The sequence below is a fragment of the Nasonia vitripennis genome, chromosome 5 (assembly GCF_009193385.2).
Source record: "Nasonia vitripennis strain AsymCx chromosome 5, Nvit_psr_1.1, whole genome shotgun sequence".
Classification (NCBI taxonomy): Eukaryota; Metazoa; Arthropoda; class Insecta; order Hymenoptera; family Pteromalidae; genus Nasonia; species Nasonia vitripennis.
In genome coordinates, this window is record NC_045761.1 from 18,576,302 (window position 1) to 18,596,621 (window position 20,320).

At 33.5% G+C, this 20,320-nt stretch overlaps 5 protein-coding genes across 13 annotated transcripts; 3 read left to right on the top strand and 2 right to left on the bottom strand.

Annotated features, from left to right (window-relative positions):
• The first annotated feature begins 25 nt into the window (after window positions 1-25).
• Window positions 26-3,305, top strand: LOC116417785 (atypical kinase COQ8B, mitochondrial). 2 transcript variants are annotated; one of them, XM_031932818.1, is made up of 11 exons: window positions 26-202; window positions 366-562; window positions 693-1,265; window positions 1,330-1,674; window positions 1,757-1,841; window positions 1,915-2,030; window positions 2,098-2,260; window positions 2,341-2,543; window positions 2,656-2,808; window positions 2,879-2,979; window positions 3,063-3,305. In XM_031932818.1, exons 2-11 carry the CDS (start codon window positions 371-373, stop codon window positions 3,235-3,237), a joined length of 2,106 nt encoding a protein of 701 aa, XP_031788678.1. In that variant the 5' UTR covers window positions 26-202; window positions 366-370; the 3' UTR covers window positions 3,238-3,305. The 2 variants fall into 2 exon arrangements, with proteins under 2 accessions (XP_031788678.1, XP_031788679.1); XM_031932819.1 differs by having other exon boundaries at window positions 27-202; window positions 366-551.
• Window positions 3,306-3,411: 106 nt separating this feature from the next.
• On the top strand, window positions 3,412-15,612 carry LOC100122138 (gamma-glutamyl cyclotransferase-like venom protein). Of its 7 annotated transcripts, XM_032600056.1 has the most exons (7): window positions 3,850-4,097; window positions 4,158-4,256; window positions 10,538-10,676; window positions 14,667-14,801; window positions 14,876-15,174; window positions 15,245-15,347; window positions 15,433-15,612. In XM_032600056.1, the coding sequence occupies exons 4-7, from the start codon at window positions 14,697-14,699 to the stop codon at window positions 15,448-15,450; spliced, it is 525 nt and encodes a 174-aa protein (XP_032455947.1). In that variant the 5' UTR covers window positions 3,850-4,097; window positions 4,158-4,256; window positions 10,538-10,676; window positions 14,667-14,696; the 3' UTR covers window positions 15,451-15,612. The 7 variants fall into 7 exon arrangements, with proteins under 7 accessions (XP_008201766.1, XP_032455947.1, NP_001155144.1 ...); XM_008203544.4 differs by lacking the exon at window positions 10,538-10,676 and having other exon boundaries at window positions 3,412-4,097; NM_001161672.1 differs by lacking the exon at window positions 10,538-10,676 and having other exon boundaries at window positions 4,053-4,097; window positions 4,187-4,256.
• On the bottom strand, window positions 5,667-13,798 carry LOC100679925 (probable serine/threonine-protein kinase DDB_G0282963). The gene is made up of 16 exons (XM_031932813.2): window positions 13,578-13,798; window positions 12,930-13,100; window positions 12,727-12,860; window positions 12,522-12,654; window positions 12,090-12,433; window positions 11,733-12,019; window positions 11,025-11,656; window positions 10,878-10,943; window positions 10,734-10,796; window positions 10,156-10,657; window positions 9,784-10,079; window positions 8,711-9,699; window positions 8,128-8,622; window positions 7,657-8,014; window positions 6,321-7,445; window positions 5,667-6,244 (listed from the first exon to the last, which is right to left on the bottom strand). Exons 1-16 carry the CDS (start codon window positions 13,627-13,629, stop codon window positions 6,144-6,146), a joined length of 5,748 nt encoding a protein of 1,915 aa, XP_031788673.1. The 5' UTR covers window positions 13,630-13,798; the 3' UTR covers window positions 5,667-6,143.
• A 92-nt stretch (window positions 15,613-15,704) lies between the features above and the next one.
• On the top strand, window positions 15,705-17,187 carry LOC100122156 (gamma-glutamylcyclotransferase). Its single transcript, XM_016986306.2, has 4 exons — window positions 15,705-16,256; window positions 16,323-16,621; window positions 16,685-16,789; window positions 16,971-17,187. The coding sequence occupies exons 1-4, from the start codon at window positions 16,152-16,154 to the stop codon at window positions 16,990-16,992; spliced, it is 531 nt and encodes a 176-aa protein (XP_016841795.1). The 5' UTR covers window positions 15,705-16,151; the 3' UTR covers window positions 16,993-17,187.
• LOC100122168 (probable leucine--tRNA ligase, mitochondrial) lies at window positions 16,809-20,187 on the bottom strand. 2 transcript variants are annotated; one of them, XM_001605722.5, is made up of 8 exons: window positions 19,966-20,187; window positions 19,660-19,861; window positions 19,195-19,588; window positions 18,802-19,124; window positions 18,172-18,735; window positions 17,750-18,103; window positions 17,205-17,683; window positions 16,809-17,128 (listed from the first exon to the last, which is right to left on the bottom strand). In XM_001605722.5, the coding sequence occupies exons 1-8, from the start codon at window positions 20,065-20,067 to the stop codon at window positions 16,898-16,900; spliced, it is 2,649 nt and encodes an 882-aa protein (XP_001605772.2). In that variant the 5' UTR covers window positions 20,068-20,187; the 3' UTR covers window positions 16,809-16,897. The 2 variants fall into 2 exon arrangements, with proteins under 2 accessions (XP_001605772.2, XP_031788674.1); XM_031932814.1 differs by having other exon boundaries at window positions 19,979-20,162.
• Between the last annotated feature and the right edge of the window lie 133 nt (window positions 20,188-20,320).

Consider the following 20,320-nt stretch of genomic DNA (forward strand, 5'->3'; position numbering starts at 1 on the left):
TCGCATATAGAATTGTTGCATTCAACTACCTAACCTTACTTACGTAACTGAAAGCCATTGAAGGTCTCTGATGTCGCGTGTTCTGCACTTCTGCTCGCGCCGCAGAACTTATTTTGGAACTGAGAGCTCGCGATTAGCTCAGTGTCTCTTGGCATTCGACACGTGCTTTATGTTGTCCACCGATAATTGTTGAACAAAAAAGGTTTTTTTAAATCATTATCTTCCAACAGTGATTTAAATTCAACTTACCGTTCATGATATACACATCAGAACTTACCTTGCATTATTGACACTTTTCATGTGTTTTGTATATTGTAGCATTGAATAATCTCTGAATGATTTGTAATTTTTTATGGGTTTCGTAGGAAACATGGCTGGGCGCAAAACCTCTGATGCTGTTGCAATTGTGCGAGGGATGAAAATTATTGTCGATGCAATATTGCGAGAGCAGGAAAAGAAGTTTCCTCATATGATGAAACAGACCAATATACAAAATTTCGCCGACGAGAGATTCAAAGGTTTGGAAAAGTTATTGGGAGATATAGATGCAAGTAAGGTTCCTGTAAGTTTCCAAATAGGCTAACTCAAGAACGCACTTAAGTCAAAAAATCTGTTTCTTATCTAGAGTTGACTTATATTTTGATGCTTGTATCTTGTAATCGAAGGTGGTCTTAAAATTATTTCTTTTGCAGGAAAACTTAAGGAAGGATTTGAAGGAATTCGCAGAAAGATTATACGTAATTGAGAAAGGCCTCTCACAATATACAAAAGTAAGATTTGAAGAAGTTTTGGGCAAAACAAATGTGTCTGAAATTTTAACAAAAGATTTGAGTGATTTAAGTAAAAAACTATACGTTTATAATCCTGCGAAAGATCCTAAAGAAGTGCCTATTCGTAGCGACAAGCCTTCTACAGAAAATGTACAAAGTATTTTAGACAATAGCCATAATGCACAAACAAGCACAAGTTCAAAAACTGTTAACAAGAGTAAACAGTCACCAGTTAAATTTTCAAGTGTCAAAGAAAAAATTGAAACTATCGGCACTATTCACACAGACATACCACCAATAGAATTATCAGAAAAAGACAAGGAATTGCTAAGAAAATTAGAGCTAGAGCACGAAGAAAAAATAAGGAAACGAAAAAGTTTAGAATCAGAAAAATTTGATAATAAGCAGTCAGTACAGTCTGTAAATATTGAAAGTACTGAAGATCAGAAACAGAAAAATCCGCGTCCAATAGCGCATGAAAAACCAAAAGACACAGTTAGTATTAATAAATTATGTAATGAATAAATCTAAATATAATTACAGAGCAGAATTCTTCTAGCTATCAGAAAGTGCAAAGGCCAGAAAAGTTCCAGCAACAAGGATAGGAAGAATGGTCAGTTTTGGAACACTTGGAGTTGGACTGGGTATTGGAACACTAGCTGAATACACCCGCAGAAGTTTGGGATTAAAGGATCAAAGTGTTGGTCAAACTCTTGACAGTATGTTTCTTACAAAGGCCAATGCTGAACGTATAGTATCTACTTTATGTAAAGTAAGAGGTGCAGCTTTGAAAATTGGCCAAATCCTCAGTATTCAAGATAATACAATAATCAGTCCAGAATTACAAAAAGCTTTTGAACGTGTTAGACAAAGTGCAGATTTTATGCCAACTTGGCAAGTGCATGTAAGATAATAATTTCATTTGATAAGTTACTTTTTTCATGAATTTATTTCTTCTGATGATACTAAAGATAATTTATTGTTAGAAAGTTCTTGTGAGCGAACTAGGACACGATTGGAGAGAAAAATTAGCAACATTTGATGAAAAACCATTTGCAGCAGCTTCTATTGGTAATGTGGCTTTGTATTTTATTTTGTGCTGTATTTATTAATCAATATATTCTAATTCAAATTTGCTTTACAGGACAAGTGCATCATGCTACCTTACATGATGGAAGACCTGTTGCAATGAAAATTCAGTATCCAGGAGTAGCAGCTGGAATTCAAAGTGATATTGAGAATTTGGTTGGAGTCATGAAGGTCAGCGATATTTTTCCTGTTGTAATATTCTTTTTTGAGCATGTACGGTAATATGATTCTAATGCAGGTGTGGAACATGTTTCCTGAAGGGATGTTCATTGATAATGTTGTTGAAGTTGCTAAAAGAGAATTGTCTTGGGAAGTTGATTATGTCAGAGAAGCTGAATGCACTAGGTTGTACAGAAAATATGTGGAACCTTATCCCGAGTATTACGTACCAGAAGTCATTGGTGAAAATACTAATTGAATTCTTAACGATTAAAGATATTTATTAATCTTATTGACATTTACAAATTGATTTCTTTTATAGATGAATTCTGCACATCACAAGTATTCACTTCTGAATTAATTGAAGGAGTGCCAGTGGATAAATGTGTGGATCAGGATAAGGAAACAAAGGAACATATTTGCAGGCTTATAATGCAATTGTGCTTGAAAGAATTATTTGTATTTCGATACATGCAAACTGATCCTAATTGGTCCAACTTTTTCTACAATCCGAGAACAAAGCAGGTATGTAATATGAAATGTTATAAGTATTATATTGTACTTGCCATCAGGGCGCCCCTTGATGTTTTATAAACCCGTTCTCAAATTTTTAAAATAAAAATATTCGTTGTTTTAGATGATACTGTTAGATTTTGGAGCGTGTCGAAGTTACACTAAAGAATTTATGGATAAATATATTGAAGTAATCAATGGAGCTAGCGAAGGAGATCGGCATAAAGTATTAACTATTTCTAGAGAAATGGGATTTCTAACTGGATATGAATCAAAGGTAAACGTTATTCAACATTTCACATTTTTTATGCATACAAAAACTATATATCTTCTACATGTATAAATAGATCATGGAAGAAGCGCACGTAGATGCAGTGATGATTTTAGGCCAAGTATTTGATAAGGATCATGAATATTTCGATTTTGGAGGTCAAGATGTTACAAAAAGGTAATTCATTGGTATTTAATAGATTTTGAAAAGCATACTAGTTTATTCGTTTTCAATATTAAATTTCGAATTTATTACTTTAGGATACAGGCATTAGTTCCAACTATTGTTCATCATCGTCTATGCCCTCCACCAGAAGAGATTTACAGTTTACACAGAAAATTGTCAGGTGTATTCTTACTATGCGCAAAGCTAAACGTCAAGATAAATTGTCGCGATATGTTCCATGAAGTCTACAAAAACTATAAGTTTGCATAATAATTGATATTTTGCAAAATTGTATTATACGATAAATAGCTTTAATAAATTACTTTTTATGATTTTAATTGACGTTGTAACTGATTAAGGGGCCATCACACCAGTTATATAGATATACTAACCGTGTTAAATTGACGCGCTCCTTTGCTCCCAACTTATAGAAAAACGGCTGTACATAGAAGTCTGAAAAAATTACCGGTTATAGTTTTTGATACCGTCTTTGCGCGGAAGCGAGCTGGATAGCAGCCTTGAACGGGATCCTGGGGAAAAAGATACTTTAAAGTATGCTTTCCTTCCGAGCGCCTAACGTCAGCCAGAATGAACAATAAACGATCGATCTGATTTAACCCAAAATATTTGACACATCTGCAAAGTATATCTTAAGTATCCTTTTCCTCTGGGAGATTGCACCGACAACTAGGTCCTGTAATTTTTTGAGAGTCATAAATGCTCTCGTTTTTCCAGAAGTTGGGAGCGTAAATTTACATTAGTAGTATATCTATGTAACTGGTGTGGTGGACCCTTAACGTACGTTTTATCAATTTTTTTTTATGGTCACATTCCAAGGATTTCATATCACTACATTGATAATGCTTTTATGATAAAAATTACGAATTCTTCTCTTTTATTAAACCATAATAATTGCGTAATTTTATCGTCTTATATGAACTTTGACTTTTGCATTGATATAGTAAATATAATTTTCCGTTGTGTAAAATCGTGTTAAAATATTGTCGTGTAGATATTATGTGTAAGATATTGTTATCTTCATGTCATTAGTAATGCTATTAAATAGCTTGGAAAACTTGGTACTTGGCACAGTCTACTAACAACGCAGAAAACGAACGCTACCTGACACTGTAAGTAAGATAACGCGATACTAACGAAAATTTGATTCTTCTATTAATCTATGATTATAGTTACATATGCCGGCCATTGAAATGGATAGTAAAATAGTAATGGTAGCAATGCTCTTAGCTTTAGCTGCAACTCAATTCTCACATGCGAGTCCACTTGAGGTAAGAATAATTTTTTCATTCAAGCAATAATACTGAAAAATATTCAATTTAGAACATATGGAAATCGCGTCTGTGTAAGTGAATTTTATAGCTATTTTGCCTGAATAAGTATAATTCATTTACTAAACGACATACAGCACGCAATTTAAATTAAAAATAAAAAAATTTGCTATAAAAATTATCGCGTTAATTGCTTTGGCGACTACCATTTTTTCCAATTTTATTTTTTTGCAAAGACACAACTATGATTTTCAACGTTTGAAAGAATTGCGGTAAAAACGCATATCTTCGCCTGTGATCGGTAATCGTCCAAATTGATCAATATTAGGACCACATTTCATTGTTTTTCTAAAATTAGTTCTTTCATGGGGTTCATACTTCTTGTATATTTTCCAACGCCAAAATCTGCATGTTGATCATCAGTATCAAATAAATTTTATCTTAAAAAATATATATATATATATATATATATATATATATATATATATATATATATATACTTAATAATTTCATGTTTCTATTAAAGTAATACCTTTCCTCGATGCGTGGAACTATTTCGTTTTGCGAATTAGGCAGATTATCTAAAAAGCTTTTCCAACCTTGATGTACGTTTTCATTATTGAATGAAAAGCAACGCTTGCAGTCATATTCTAATTTCTCCAGAAAGCTTAGAGCTAAAATATCGCCCGATTGCACGTTTTGTTGAAAATTTTTGGGAAAATATTCTTGCAAAACCAGTTTCATAAATTCATCTTTATCCGAATTTTCTTAAAAAATGTATTTAATGTTGACACGCGCTAATAAATATTTCTTATATATTTATGACTTGACAGTAATAAACTTTTTTTTATATTCACCTTTATTATTTATATCCTTAGAAATTTCCATTTTTCAATAAGAAAATATTTTGCATGTACTCTAAAAATCTGTGCTCTCCATAGAGTGAGAAATATTGGTTATATAAACTTCAAAACGACTAACTTTCTTTTTTTTTCGTCAAAAATATTAAAGCATGTTTTTTCTAATCAATGTTCAGTACACCACATACAGAAGTGCCCTACTCGCCCCAAGTGTAACTTAAATTGTAGCTTAATCTACTAAAGAACAAAAATCATTTTTAGGAGATGGTTCTATAATTAAAGTCATTTTTTACTTTTTTGTTAACATTTTTATATGAAATGTAAAAAAATACAAACTTTAATACAGTTATGTACATTTCTTATTTAGCGTGAATAAATTACTCGATAAATTAGTTCATAAAGCAAGAAATCAACTTACAAACGGTTGCTTTGAGAATGCCTTTAATAGTATAATTAAATTATGAAATCTTATAACTAAAAAAATTTCTCAAATATCGGATTTAAGTTTTTTTTTTCAACGAAGATAAAACGTGACTGTAGAATACACATATTTCTACAGTTAGGATGACATTATATAATGGCGTGTATGCATATTATCTTTTATGCATACATTTTATATTCTACTTATTATTGCCATTTTTAAAATGTTACTAAAAAGCAAAACAGAAATAAAATGCTTAGTTTCTTAAAGTCTTTTAAAACTATTCAACTGGCATAAACTGCATTATACTAAAAAATGTTCTTTTAGAATTCCAGTTTATCCATAACATTGAATAGACTTAACGATTAGTAATATCAAAAACATTTATACTCCTAAATAACATTTTTATGCAGTGTTCTAGTTTACAACCACTTTTGATTCATCCATCTACCGGTTTGTTCAAATAACAGCTAGATAATACAAAAATTAAAAAAAAAACATAATCTTACGTTATATTGAGATCTGACTAGTAAAAAATAAAACTAGTAAATCTGACCAGTAGCACCTTCTTCAAATATCATCAGCACTCATGCATATTTTTATGTCTTAAAATTGACTAAAAGTTAAACTCTTTATTTTCTTATTGTAAATAGTCCTTTGTTCGGGCTCAATTGTTCTCTTACGGTTAATATTTCGTTTTTCTTCATCTGGAAGGAAAATCATTCAATTAGCTATGAATAAATAATTCAATTCTTAATTTAAACAAAAGCAAAACTGCAATACCTCTTTCATTATGAGATACACCCGACAGTACCGCAGAACTCGTCGTTGAAGTAGATTCTTGAGAATCCGTTTTGACATATTCAAATTGGGTCCTTGCCAGCGTTTCTTTCTTTTTTCGTATCCTTGGCGGCACTTGATTGTACATACATTCAAACGTCGTTGGTCGAAATTTATAATAATGCAATACATGCCCATGATCTAGGCAATATTCTTGTACCAATTCTTCTTCGTTGACTTTTTTTCTTCTGCGTTTTCGAGAATAGTCGCTATCATCAAATACCATATGTATTTCTCGGCAGGTTGCATTACGGTCACTCCACTTTGTAGAGATATCGGACACTCTTACTTTAGGTTTACTCATAGAAGAGTTTAGTGAGTGATCACTACTTGTGCAGTGCTCAATTTTGCTATTGTTGCTTTGGATTGAGCATGTTTCTTCATCATCGCCACAAACAGCTGTTTTTACCGGACTATATAATGGTGAATCAATATCACCATCTGTGATACTCTTTACGGCTTTTACAAGCTCTATCTTATGTGGAGTGTTGTCTAAGTCAGGTTTTTCAATAGGACTGAGTGTAATGCTTCCCGCGCTTTTTTCTAAACTTTTATTAAATTTGAAATCGGACTTCACTGTAATACTCTCGACTGCTTGAGCCACTTCTTTTTCAGTTTTTTCAATTTTTACTCTCTGAAACTGTGGATTTCTGTGCAGAAATTCGTTCTGTATTTCATAGGCCTGTCTCTGCATGCTTAGAGGTAGAGCTTTGATAAACTGAGAAGATGGTTTCGTAATGATTCGGGGCATTACGTGTTCAACACTAATGATCTTTGGCTTTTGCTTATCTGCTACCTGTTGCATTTCCATCTGCTCTTTCTCTTTCATGATCATCATCTGAGATATCTTAGCATTTAAATTAGTAGGATTTTCAGCTGGTTTTGAAACGTTAGGGGTGTCAACAATGCCCATTTCGGGATAGGCATTATCGTCTTTCACGGGAGTTTCTTTTATGGTATCAGCTAATTCTTCATCAGTTTTTTTAATAGAAAAAAGTTTTTCAGGAGAAGTTTGAATGTTGCTTTTTTGTTCATCGATGTTTATTGGAATATTGGGTGAAGGAACATCTGAAAAATGAAAATAAATGTGAGCGATAAATTTAACTTCTTCTAATTACTTGATCAAAGATCAGAATATAAGATTAAATAATAGTCCCTTATTAGTTACAAGTACTAACTTTTTTCCATTAGTACTAAACAAGGTATTGAAGAATGTTTCACAAAGTATTATAGAATTTAATTTGATTGTTTTCATAATTATTTCATTTTTGTATTTTACCTGGACCATTGTTGCCATTGTCATTATATTCATTATCATTGTTATTATTTGTATAGCTTTCTACTGATGAAGAACAAGAACTGCAAGTTGCCGAAGAACAACTAGAAGACGATATAGTATTCTGTTGGTGTCTTGGTATAGCTCCTATTTCGCTTAATAGTTTTGGATTATCATTGAATGGTTCAAATTTACTTTGATCTTTCGGAGCATCATTAATTGTTTTTTCAGATTCAGACTGAGTCTTTGGCGTGGAACCTTTCAGATTTTCTTTAATGACTTCAAATTGCGTGATTTCGGAATTTTTGAAGGCTTCAAATGTTGGTTGAAAATACGAGGACGTGCCAGTTTTCTGTCCATTCTTTGAAAAGTAGAGACATAAAAATGTTTATGAAAAAAAATGTAAATTATCAGTATTAACACCAACTATTCTGTCTATAAACTCGAAATAAAATTATTTTATAGAATCTTTACCTTGAGACCTTCAGCTGTATTCTCGTCCTGAGTCTTGGGCGGCGTTAGAACTATCTCAGGAGTAAGCGGGCATTCGACTGGCGTCGTGACAAAGCATCTGATTTTACGCGACTCGTCTCCTAGTTTAGATGTCGGCATCGAAAGAAAACTGCAGCTGTTTCCAGGACTCAAAACTCTGGGGGTAGGCGGTACTTGAAGTGATGGCGTCTCCTCATCTTTTAGCGGCGTCTTTATTTCCATTGAAAAATTGTTCAGGCTAGACTTGGACGCAATTTTAGTGTCGAGAGTATGAAGGCGGGCGTATTTCTTCTGAACGATGCGGCCGCGCTCAATCTTGCTTACCCTGTCGTAAATCACCTCGGCTTTTTGGCTACTACCGCTACTAATGGAGGCTATTATACTGTTATTGGTAAATGGTGGAGTGACATTTAGTTCTTCGATGTTTAGTTGAGTATCCAGCTTTTTGTAGTCTACAAAGTTTTTTACATCATCTGGCTATTAAGGGAAAAGAGAAAAGAATTATTAAATCATTAATAATTTGCGACAATACAAGCATTAGATTTTTACAGTAATTTATCCATACCTTTACTATTTTATTATCAATAGATTCTATTTCCTTCTCCTTTAAGCAGTTTGACGATATATTTTCAGTCCGATTCTCAAATGCTGCAGTCATAAGCTCCTCGTCGTGTTGCATCTTTTCTACAATATCGTGATTGGTACCACCAACAATATTGCTCACAGAGTCATTATGGTTTAATTTGCTTAGATTGTCCAACTCCTCGGCTGCCAACTTCATTACGTCTGTTATGCCGACAGCATTGTCATCGTTTATGCTATTAGATAATAACGCTTCGAGTGAGCTATTACTAAGTATCCCATCATTTGTAGTTTTAGTAATTTCATCTTTTGGACCATTCGGAATCATAGGCGTTACTTCTGAGCTATTTGGAAGTATAGACGTTTCTTTTGAACTTTTCGTAAGTACAGGCATTTCTTCTAAATTTTTTGGAACTATGGGTGTTTTTTCGGAATTATTTTGGCCAACAGATGTTATTTCTGAATTATTTAAAGGTATATGTATTTCTTCCGATTCATTTAAAACCACAGGCATGTCTTCTATACTATTTGGAAGCGGAATCATTTCTTCAGGCTTCTCAATATCAATTTTAGTTTTTTCAGTATTCACGTTTTTTGCATCGTTAGAGGCTTCTGATTTATTGTTCTTTTTCGATTTCTTAGGCGTTTTCTTGAAACTCTTCTTAGATTTTTTAGGCGTCGACTTGTTTTGTTTTATCGATATTTTAGAATCGATTTTATCATTGCCTTTTTCGGTATCTTTTGACTTTTTTTTCTTCTTAGATTTTTTGGAAGGTTCTTTTACTGCTTCTGTAGCTTGACCTATCATTGTTCTAAGATCTTCATCCCAACTTTTTTTCTTTTTGCCTTCTACCTTTATAGCATCAGGTTTACAAGACACGTTTTCATTTATAGCAATTGCTTGCTTTTTTGCCTCATTATGGTTTACAATTGTTTCTCCCTTGAGATTTTTCAGATCGACGTTTTCACCACCTGAAACACCATTAATACAGTTTAATATTATACTGGAAGTAAACTATAACAATAAGAAGTAAAAATAATGTATTTGTTATATACCGTTATCTGAAGGCAAATCGTTTTGTTCGATGATTTCTACGTTTGTAATTTCAGGAGATTGAAACAAAGATGATTTGCATGCATTTTTGAGCTCTTTCATAATCGAATCAGGTGATCTGCCAGTTGTTTTTTCATTCGCTTTACTTTCCGACTTAGACCGAGGGATCGGCGTTTCGAAATTCAGGGCTCGCACATGACTGCTCGGTTTCTTTGGAGTTGACAGACTTAACCGATTGTTTTTCGATCGGTTTTCTTTTAATATTTTAGGAGTACTCTTTGTTACTACTTCAGTAGTACTAAAAAAAAGAATAAATAAATTCATAAAAAATACTACTATTTCATGGATAAAAAAATACTTAAATCTTAACATACCAAGCGTTTCTTTTTAGTGTACTCTCTGAAATTTTTTGATTTTCTAGTGTAACAGCAATATTAGATTCACTAGGTCGACCATATAAAATGGCATGATTAGCAACTGGGTCACTTTTTTCTAGTTTTGTATCCTTTGAAGTTTTATTTATTTTTATGAATGGCGAGAGTCCGATACCAGTAAGTGTTATTGAATCTTCAACTTCAATTTCTGGTATAGTTACGAGCGTTGGTACGGTAGTTGCATTATTTTCCATGCCATATAATATAATTGATTCTGAGCCAAACAGTTTTTCGTTTGATAAAGATGATGAATTATTATTATCTGCAATTCTATTAACTTTTTGCATAGAATGTAAACCAGGCAAGTTATTTTTTATTTCAGGACTTATCTGATTTTCCGAATCTTTACTCAGAGACAACTTTATAGGAAATACTGGATTTGTACTGCTTGGGAAATTACTTTTTGGTGGGAAAGTAACATCTGGCGTATTTAACGTTCTATCTGAAAAATAAAATTTCTTGTAAGTATGCACAATAACAGTTAATAGTTTAGATAGCTATCTTTATCTATTTTTTACTTTTGATTGCATTCGCTGTAGAACAATTTATTGATGTCACTTTTTCTGCAATATTCGTCGTATCTGCAAAATATATAAAAATTTGCAATTTCCTTGAGCATTATATTATTATAAATAAATGAATAAAACAGTTACTTTGTATACCTTTAGATGCAATGGGTGAAATCAGTGTTGTAGTAGGTACAACTGTTTCACAAGCAGTATATGGATCTGAACAGTAAATACATTATGATTAGCATATGATTATGAAAATCTTAATTGATATTTATTTATATATTTTGCAAGGTTTACTTTTGAAGACTGAATGCTTATGATAGTCAATGTCTGGTGTTAGTAAAGCTTCCGTGGAAAACCAATCACATGGGTCAAAACCTTGAACAGCTGTATAAGTTTTAAGAGGTGTTGATGTTATTGTATTGTTTTGCGTAAAAAAATTATCCGATGTAGGCACAGGTTTTTGTTGCAATGCCTGTGATTCTGCAGAACTCAAAGAACTTGAAACAATCGTCTCTAAATTATTTTGAGTATTGCTAGGAACTTTAACTATGGCTTGATTAGCGATACACTTTGTACTATGGGTCGGATCATACTCAGCTTGCGACGCTGTTATTACATTGCTATGTGCACTTGTAGTGTATGTTCCATCACTAATATTTTGTTCTCCTAAAATTTTATTTTGACTTTGTCTATTCTCCAGTAATACTTGATTTACAATATTCTTTGTTATATGAGTTGGAACAAATTCAACTTGTGTTGGATTGTTTTCTGCACTTACAGTATTGTGTGTTTCATCACTATGATTTTGTTCTATTATAATTTTAGCTGGATTTTGCCCATTCGCTGCTAATACTGTCTCTTTATTCTTAAGATTCGATATAGCGTCTCCAAAATCTAAATCCATATTCTCTTGAAATATATCTACACTGTTGAATAAAAATGATTAAAATGTGAACATACACATTTATAATAAACTTCATTTTGAAATATAAATGTACTCACTTGTCTACTTCCATATCTGCTTCATCTTCAGTACTCATGATTTCATCCACAGGTTGAATGAATTCATTAAGTAAATCAAGAAGTTCTGGATCATTTTCAGTCTTATTAAGCGCTGTCTGTACAGTCTTATTTAATTTTGCGATAAATGATTTACTTGCCTCTTCTTTGGTACCTTCAGAAGGCTTATTAGAAAAATATACAGATTTTTTTGATCCAAGCACCCTGTTGATATTTTCAGCTATTTTTTCTTGTACTTCTGTACGATTTAACAGCTCTAACGTTATGTCCTAAAACCAATCGTCAATTTATAATTTTTTAATAAGTTTGGCTACAATATGAATATTTTATGGTACTTACACCTAAAATTTCAACACTGCTAGGTGGTACTCCTGAATCAGGAGATCCGATTTCAGAAGTTTGTACTTCAGTGTCCACACAGTTGTTGAGTGGTTTTTCTACAATATCAGTCATAACATTTTTATCAAATCTCTCGGATTTTTGTGTTGTAGAAGTCTGAACTTCAGAATTTGCATATTGCTTAGAAGTTTCAGGACTGATCTCTTCATTTTGTTTTTCATGTACGTTAACTTTCTGAATTTCATTTTTTGTCCTTTTGGTTTGAAACTTTCCATTTTCTGAATGACCAATATAACCAGGTAAATCTTGCAATGGAGTCGCTTCTACTGCACTAGGTTCATAAACTGAAAAAAAATGTAATAAAATTTTCAATCTTCATTTAAAATATACTGTATAAACTATAAATTTTAGTGTACGAAAAACATCACATACATGAAGTTTCTGTTTGAGCTTCTTTATCAAACCTTTGTACTACTCTTTGTGTAGGTTGCCCTTCATTAGTGCTGAAACAAGAACATGTTTTCTGCAATTTTTCAAGTGATTCACTTGGTTTGGATGGTGTGACCTAAAATATATTCATTATGTATTACAGCATTAACAAAAGATACGCAGAACAAAAATAGTAAATATTCAATACCTGTGTAGAAGCATCAACTTTAACAATAGTTGTTTGTTTCTTGTAGTCTTCTAAGAAAAATTTAATTATGTCCACAAAATCGTAACATTGATTTAGTTCATCTAAGTTATCAATTTTACTAACTTTATCTTGCACTGGGATCATAAAAAATTTTTAAAATATACCATAAGTACTTTAAATTAAATGTTACAAAATAAACCCACCAATAGAGTTCACAGCACAAAAATTATCCAATATAGTTTTTAAAGTATGTCCACCAACACGAGTTGTGAATGTTTTACCACGGGATACAACTCTTCGACATTCGAGCAAATTTGTAGACTCATTAAGCAATGATTGTGCTGTCTCTGTGCATCTCTCGTCAAGTAGATAACCTGCATGGAAAATCAAAAATTAAGTTAATCATTATGTCTAAAGTACAATGCTTGTCTGGTTTAAAGCAATCTTGAGAAAAAGAAATTACAAGAAAAATCTCAAGTTTTAAACATTCGTTGTCAAAGTAAATTTTTACTTCAACTATTACATCGCCAAAAATCTTAGATTAACAATTAAAAGGCAAGCATAATCTCACGAGCTTGATAGCTACTATGCAGTATGCATCTAACACATACATACACAAATACTGTCAAGCTCAAATTACATTCCGAGAACTCTCACCACTTTCCCTCATAGAACAAAGGAACGTCGTCGAACCCACATAACGGCTTAACAAAGCACTTTTCAGACATCGCTCAACGAGTCCGGAATTAAAACTACCCCAACGGAAAATCACGCAAAAATGGGGAGGTTAGCATTTTCCCAAAGCTAAAGAGCGTCGTATAAAATACGTGAATACATTCCACGAGACTCACCGTAAACCAAACGCGCGACTTCCGAGGGTAGTAGCGCCTCCAAGGCCATCATCCTCTTTGTCCTTGCGCACCTCCGTTGCACTGGAGAACTGCACTCTTTTAAAAAAATTGAAACTTCAACGGGCCATCGTAGCAATAACAACGACGAGGGGCACCATTCTGATTTCTGATATACGACGGCACGCACCTTTTCGCGGGTAGTTTTGTTGAGACACTGCAGCCTATTGGCCGGGAAACAGCTGTTGGGAGGTGCGTGCGCAACTCTGGCGGGGACAGACGCCGTCACGCCGTCACGCCAACCACGTGAAATCGTGGTGGCGCGTTTGTTGTTGTTTTCTCGATCTCTCGGGTGGGAGTCAGTGCTTTTGTGGACTTTTTTACGAGTCGTGTGGCTTTTCTTAGGATGTTTGTTTTTTTATGACGACGACGATGATTAGTCGATTAGGGACAATTGGTGCTTTATTGGGCTAATATCGGTTATGCAAGATGCGAAAATTGCAGTATTGCTGTAGGAAATTGATAGTTTTTTTTGCAGAAGTTTTGTAAATGGAGATGTCATGACAGGAAGATTTTAGAAACTTTGCGTAGGTGATCATTTGTTTTTTTCAACGAGCTATACGATTTACGTAATTAATTTATACGCGATACATTATTGTTAATTTCGTGCGACTTTAGTAAAAAAAAAATGACTACATTAGAGTTAAATGTTTATAACCTCTATTATTTTTTCATAACTAACTCGCTTAATTAATAAATATAATAAAAATACATACAAAATATCATTATTAATTTTTCATTGTTAAATACTTATACCTTGAGATTTTTTAACAATTTTAAACAAAAATAATACAGGTATGTTATGATCATTCCTAACAATACCAAGCTCAATTGTTTCAAGTCTAAATATTTTTATTTTTTCAATAAAAACAACATAAATATGTGATACTTTTTAAAAATTAAATTAAGTAAAAATGAAACAAAAATCCATCATTTGTATTTTACTGATTGTGATATTTTGCCAAATAGTAATTTTATAACAATTTTTTTATATTAATTTCTATATTTTGAATACATTTTTATTATTTCCAGGTAGCAAGTTCTAATGAATCGCCAAAGAACATGTCTCGTACTTTCTTTTACTTTGCTTATGGCAGCAATCTCCTGAGCCAAAGAATTCATATTAAGAATCCTACTGCAGTCCAAAGATATATTGGCAAACTTAAGGTTTACTTTTGTCATCTATTCAAAATATGATTTTATGAAGAATATTTTGATATCTAATGAATATATTTATATAGGAACATCGTCTTGATTTTATCCACTATTCAAAAAATTGGAGAGGCAGTGTCTCAACTATTGTCCCTGATGTAAAATCTGAAGTTTGGGGAGTTATATGGGAAATTAATTTGGAAGACCTGGCCCATTTAGATGACCAGGAAGGAGTGCATGAAAATATATATTTTCCAAAGAACGTTAGCATAAGAACCCCTGAAGGAGAAACTATTGAATGCAGAACATATCAGGAATGTGTATTGCCAGAAAAATATGTGCCACCGAGTGAGCTGCCACCTGAAAGACAACCATCCTTTGTATATTTGTAAGCTATTTTTTGATGCATACGTATTAAAATTATTAATGATTTGTGTTTCATGATAATTGTATTTTAGAAATACTATAATACGAGGAGCAAAAGAATTTCACATTCCAGAAGAATACATACGATTCATTGAATCTTTTAAACACAATGGCTACACGGGTGAAGTAGAACTGGTAAGCATATTACTATTAAACTCACCAGTAATTTTAATGATTCATACAAATTATTAAATTGGATTTTATAATTTTTGTTTTACAGCATGGAAAATCAGAATGAAAGCTCAAACTTTTTTACTGTCAACTAGGACAATGAAGACTAACACTTGACAAAATTGATAAAGTAGTAATATATTTATTTTAAAAAATTATCTTGAATTATATGTATTACTGATATTAGCATAACATGAGTTACAATAAAGTACCAATTTCAATTTAAAAATTCTTGAATGTTATCTTTCACGCTAAATTTAATCGTCATTTCGAATATTTCAATTAACCGGTTCTCTTACGTAAATTTATTTGTCATCAATGCTGTCTCAATTTCCTTTTATTTGTTTTACATTCACGTTATCGTGCGGTTGCTCGAGTGAGAAGATAATTATTCACCGTCGACGCATCATCAAAACGCAAGACTATTTCTCGTATTATCGTTACGGTATTATAATTTTCGTCAGAACCTCGATAAATTTTGAATTAATTATAATCGTTTGATTGAAAAAGTGAACATCTTTAAATCGAGCGTTAAGAGCAGTAATTGTCTGCTGATTACAGGTAGTTAGCCTTGGTCTCAAAAGGACGTTGCGAAAGTCGTATTACTAATTTTAGAATTTCAATAAAGATTTTCCATAGTATTGGTTTACAAAGCTGCACGCTTGATTTCTCTTTTAAATTCTGCACAAGTAGTTCGTTGTCGGAATCGACTGGACGTGTTTTAAAGAAGCATAAGTCGACTTTAAGTAAAAAAAATAATTTTAAAAAATGTCGGAAACATTTTTATACTTTGCCTACGGTAGCAACATGCTTGCCAAGAGAATTCATTATAAAAATCCAACAGCTGTTCAAAAATACATCGGAAAATTGAAGGTAAAAGACGAAAATTTTCACTTTTATTTTTGATCACGATGGAACTAAAATTAATTTACAAAATAGGACCATCGACTTGATTTCAACCTGTTTACAAAACGGTGGGAAGGATGCGTTGCGACGATTGTTCCTACTCCAGGCTGCGAGGTTTGGGGAGTAGTTTGGGAAATTGATATAAGCAGTTCAGCTGCATTGGACGAACAAGAAGGAGTTCACGATAACATATACTTTTCAAAAACTGTTGATATTGAAACCAGTACTGGAGAAACTATCAGTTGTAAAGTTTACCAACAATGCCAGGTTCCAGAGAACTATATTGAACCAAGTCAATTGCCTCCTGAAAGGCAACCTTCCTTTGTCTATCAGTAAGCTATAGAAGTTTTTTTATCATTGTTAAAAATTATTACACACATCAATATTGCTTTCAGTAACATCATCCTAACTGGAGCCCAAGATCATGGTATTCCCGAGGAATATATTAAATATATTAAGTCTTTTCCTCATAATGGCTATGCTGGTGAAACGCAAGTAGAGTAAGCATAATAAATCACATTCATAAACAAATATTAGATTTATTTACAACTGTACAACTTAGAGCTAGTTAAAAAAAAATGAACATTAAATAAAAACTATACATCACTCTAAATCGCCTTTTCTTGCGAAATATTTTCAACGACTTCTTTCTTCGTATTAATCGAAACGTTTGCTCCACAGCCTATCTCTGACCGAAAAATAAACTTGGTGATTTTTCTGCCTTGGACATGCTTCTTGAACTTGGGGTCCTTCGTGACTACCTCCAGAATATCATTCTCCGTCATTACGTCCAGTTGTCCGCGCGGAATTCGCAAAGTTGTGAAATCTTTGCTGTTCACCTGTAAAAAACGCCATAAAGTTGTAACTCGATTTCTTTGAATAAAAAGAAAAATATGTTCTTTCTATTTTACTCACCCGAACGCGAACCTTCAGCTTGTACTCCAAATCGACCGCAGGCCACCTCTGCTCAAGTACATCCTTGTCCCACTGCAGTTCTCCATCGTTAGACAGCCTATGCAGAGCCGAGCAGAATCCGGCCCACAATTCCGAGGCAAAATGGGGTGCCAGAGGCGCTAACATTATAATTTGCACAGCTAAAGCTCTCTCGTATTCGCGACTCCGGGCAACGCAGAGCTTCGACGACTTTCTGATGCTGTTTGTCAGACCTTGCATTTTGGAGATGGCAACGCTTAGCTGCTGGGCACCTGTTATGTTGAACGTTACGCCATGGACGTAGTAGTTTCGACTGTCAAACATGTAGTCGTCCTCCTTAACGAATTTTTCGTCGTTGTGGTGGATCTTGAGGTCTTCTGGGCTAAGTTCCTTCCTGGCCGCGATGAACTCACTGATCGTCTGCCACAGTCGTCGTTGCCAGTTTAGGATTCCCGGGAAGGCTGTAATACATTACTAAAACTTAGTAATCTTTCAGATTTTCAATGTAAGTTAGGAATGATGCTTACTGTCTTGGGACCAATTTCTGTGCGAAGTCGGAGCCACGTCGCCCAAAATAAGTAGCCTGATAGTGTCGGTACTGTACTCTGAGAACATTTCCGATGGATCAACACCGTTATACTTGGATTTGGACATTTTCTCCCAGTTTGTTACAACAGGAAGGTGAGTCTCTTTCTCTACGTAACCGTCGTCTGTCAGCAATACCTCGCTTGGTCGGAGATACCTTCCTTCTTTTGTGGAATAAGACTGGCCCATCACCATGCCTTGTACTAGTAGTTGTCGGAATGGCTCTCTAGTAGGGACGAGTCCGAGATGATGCAAAAAGTGATTTACAAAGCGTGCATAGTACAGATGCAGTGACGCTGAAATCGTTTAAGAACATTAATTTACCGTGATTTTCATTTTATAAAAAAATTAAAACAGCTCCTACCATGCTCTTTTCCTCCAATGTAAAGATCCACTGGTAGGGATTTGAAGGCCTCTTCTTTGGAGAACATTTCCTTAGTGTTTTTTGGATCAATGTACCTCATGAAGTACCAAGAACTGTCAACAAACGTATCCATAGTATCAGTTTCTCTGGTAGCTGGTCCTTTACACTTTGGACAAGAGGTTTTCAGCCATTCATTGGCATCTTTTAAAGTCAAATTTTTATTTTCCGACGATCTATCCAATTTCGGAAGTTTAACAGGAAGATCATCTCTAGGTACAGGTTGAGCACCACATTTATCACAGTGAACTATTGGTATTGGTGTACCCCAATATCTCTGTCTGGATATAAGCCAGTCTCTTAGCTTTGAACTGACCAAGTATCCACCAATATTTCGTTCCTTAGCTATTCTAAGGATATCAGAACGTTTTTCTGCTAATTCTTCAGCTGAATAAACTGGCCCTGCCTCATAGTCAATACCGGTAGATTTACAAAATTCAATATCAGCTTCAGACAAACATGGAATACCAAGATAATCATCTCTAAAATCAGGGTATGGAAGAGTTTCTGTAAAATAAAATATTGTGAATATAATTTCAAAATGATTTTGTGAAATACTAACTTAGAAATTACCTTTATCAGTAACATATATTGGTAATTCCTCATTTGTGAATGGGTTTACAACTTTTGCATTCAACTTTCTTAAAGAATTGTGAGATTCAGTTTTTTCAACCTTAGCAAGAAGGCTATTGCTAGATATTGCTAAAAATTTAGCATTCTCAATATATTCAGGTTTATCTGTCCACAAAGTAACAGATTTTGGATATCCAGGAACATCAGAGATTAATTGGAAATCAAAATTTGTTCCTGTACATTGCCCAATCCAGTGCTCCTGTATTTTAATAATGTCCCTCCATTCTTTTAAAGTTTTATCTTTCAAACCTTCCAGTAGTGATCTAGAATAAATAAATGTTATGTGATAAAAACTTGTTAAATTTTGCATGATTTGCTTGACAATTTACTCACTCTGCGAATACTGTAGTTCTAACAAACCATTGCCTAAGTAGCCGCTTCTCAATAATAGCACCAGATCTCCAGGATCTATTATTTTCATCGACTTGCTCATCAGCGAGTACTGTCTGATCTATTGGATCCCAATTGACATATGTCTCTCTCTGGTAGAGTAAACCATTTTCATATAATTTCAGAAACAGTTCTTGAGTCCACCTATAGTATTCGGGATCACAAGTAGCAAACTCGCTATGAGTGTCAAAGGTGCAACCTAATCTCAATAGCTGTTCACGCATATTTTCAATATTTAGTTGTGTCCACTTTGCGGGATCGACTTGTCTTTCCCTAGCAGCATTCTCGGCTGGTAATCCAAATGCATCCCATCCCATTGGGTGAATTACATTTTTACCTATACGGATGCAAATCATATACTGACGTGATATTTTAAGTAGAGTAATATCACAAAGAAAAATATTTTACCATTCATTCTGTGGAATCGTGCAACAGAATCACTTATGGTATAGACACGAACATGGCCCATGTGAAGAGATCCTGAGGGATAGGGAAACATGGATAATACATAATATTTCTCTTTGCTCTCAGATGCTCCATCAGTCTTATGAATTTTGTCTTTCCAGTATTTTTCAATTTCGTGTTTATGTTCGGTGGCGAGAGTTTCATTCTGTGGAAAAGGCATAGAATTTTTTTTTTTAATATTCTTTAATATAGAAGCAATTTATGGATAAAGCGGTATTTGGCTATTTGTTTTTAAAAACATAACCTCACCCAGAGGCCTAACCCGGTAGATGCGTGTCTCGAAAAAATGCATTTCTGAATATGCTTGTTTCTTAGAGGGTATTTGAAACTGAATAAAATGTTGTACTTCATTGTCGAAGTGGATAATCACTTTCTTAACAATGTAAAATATTTGTTGTTAATTTACAGGAGTAGAAACAGCAGAGTATAGCAGACAGACATGCTCGCGCGATCTACTGATCTAGTCAAATCGTATCTAAACATTATATTATTGTTACTTACCTTCTTCTTATAAAGGTACTGCATAAACAAATATAGGGATAAGTAATTATCAGTGTAATTGTTGTTCTTTTGATCAATCGAATATTTACAACTTTTTTGTGTA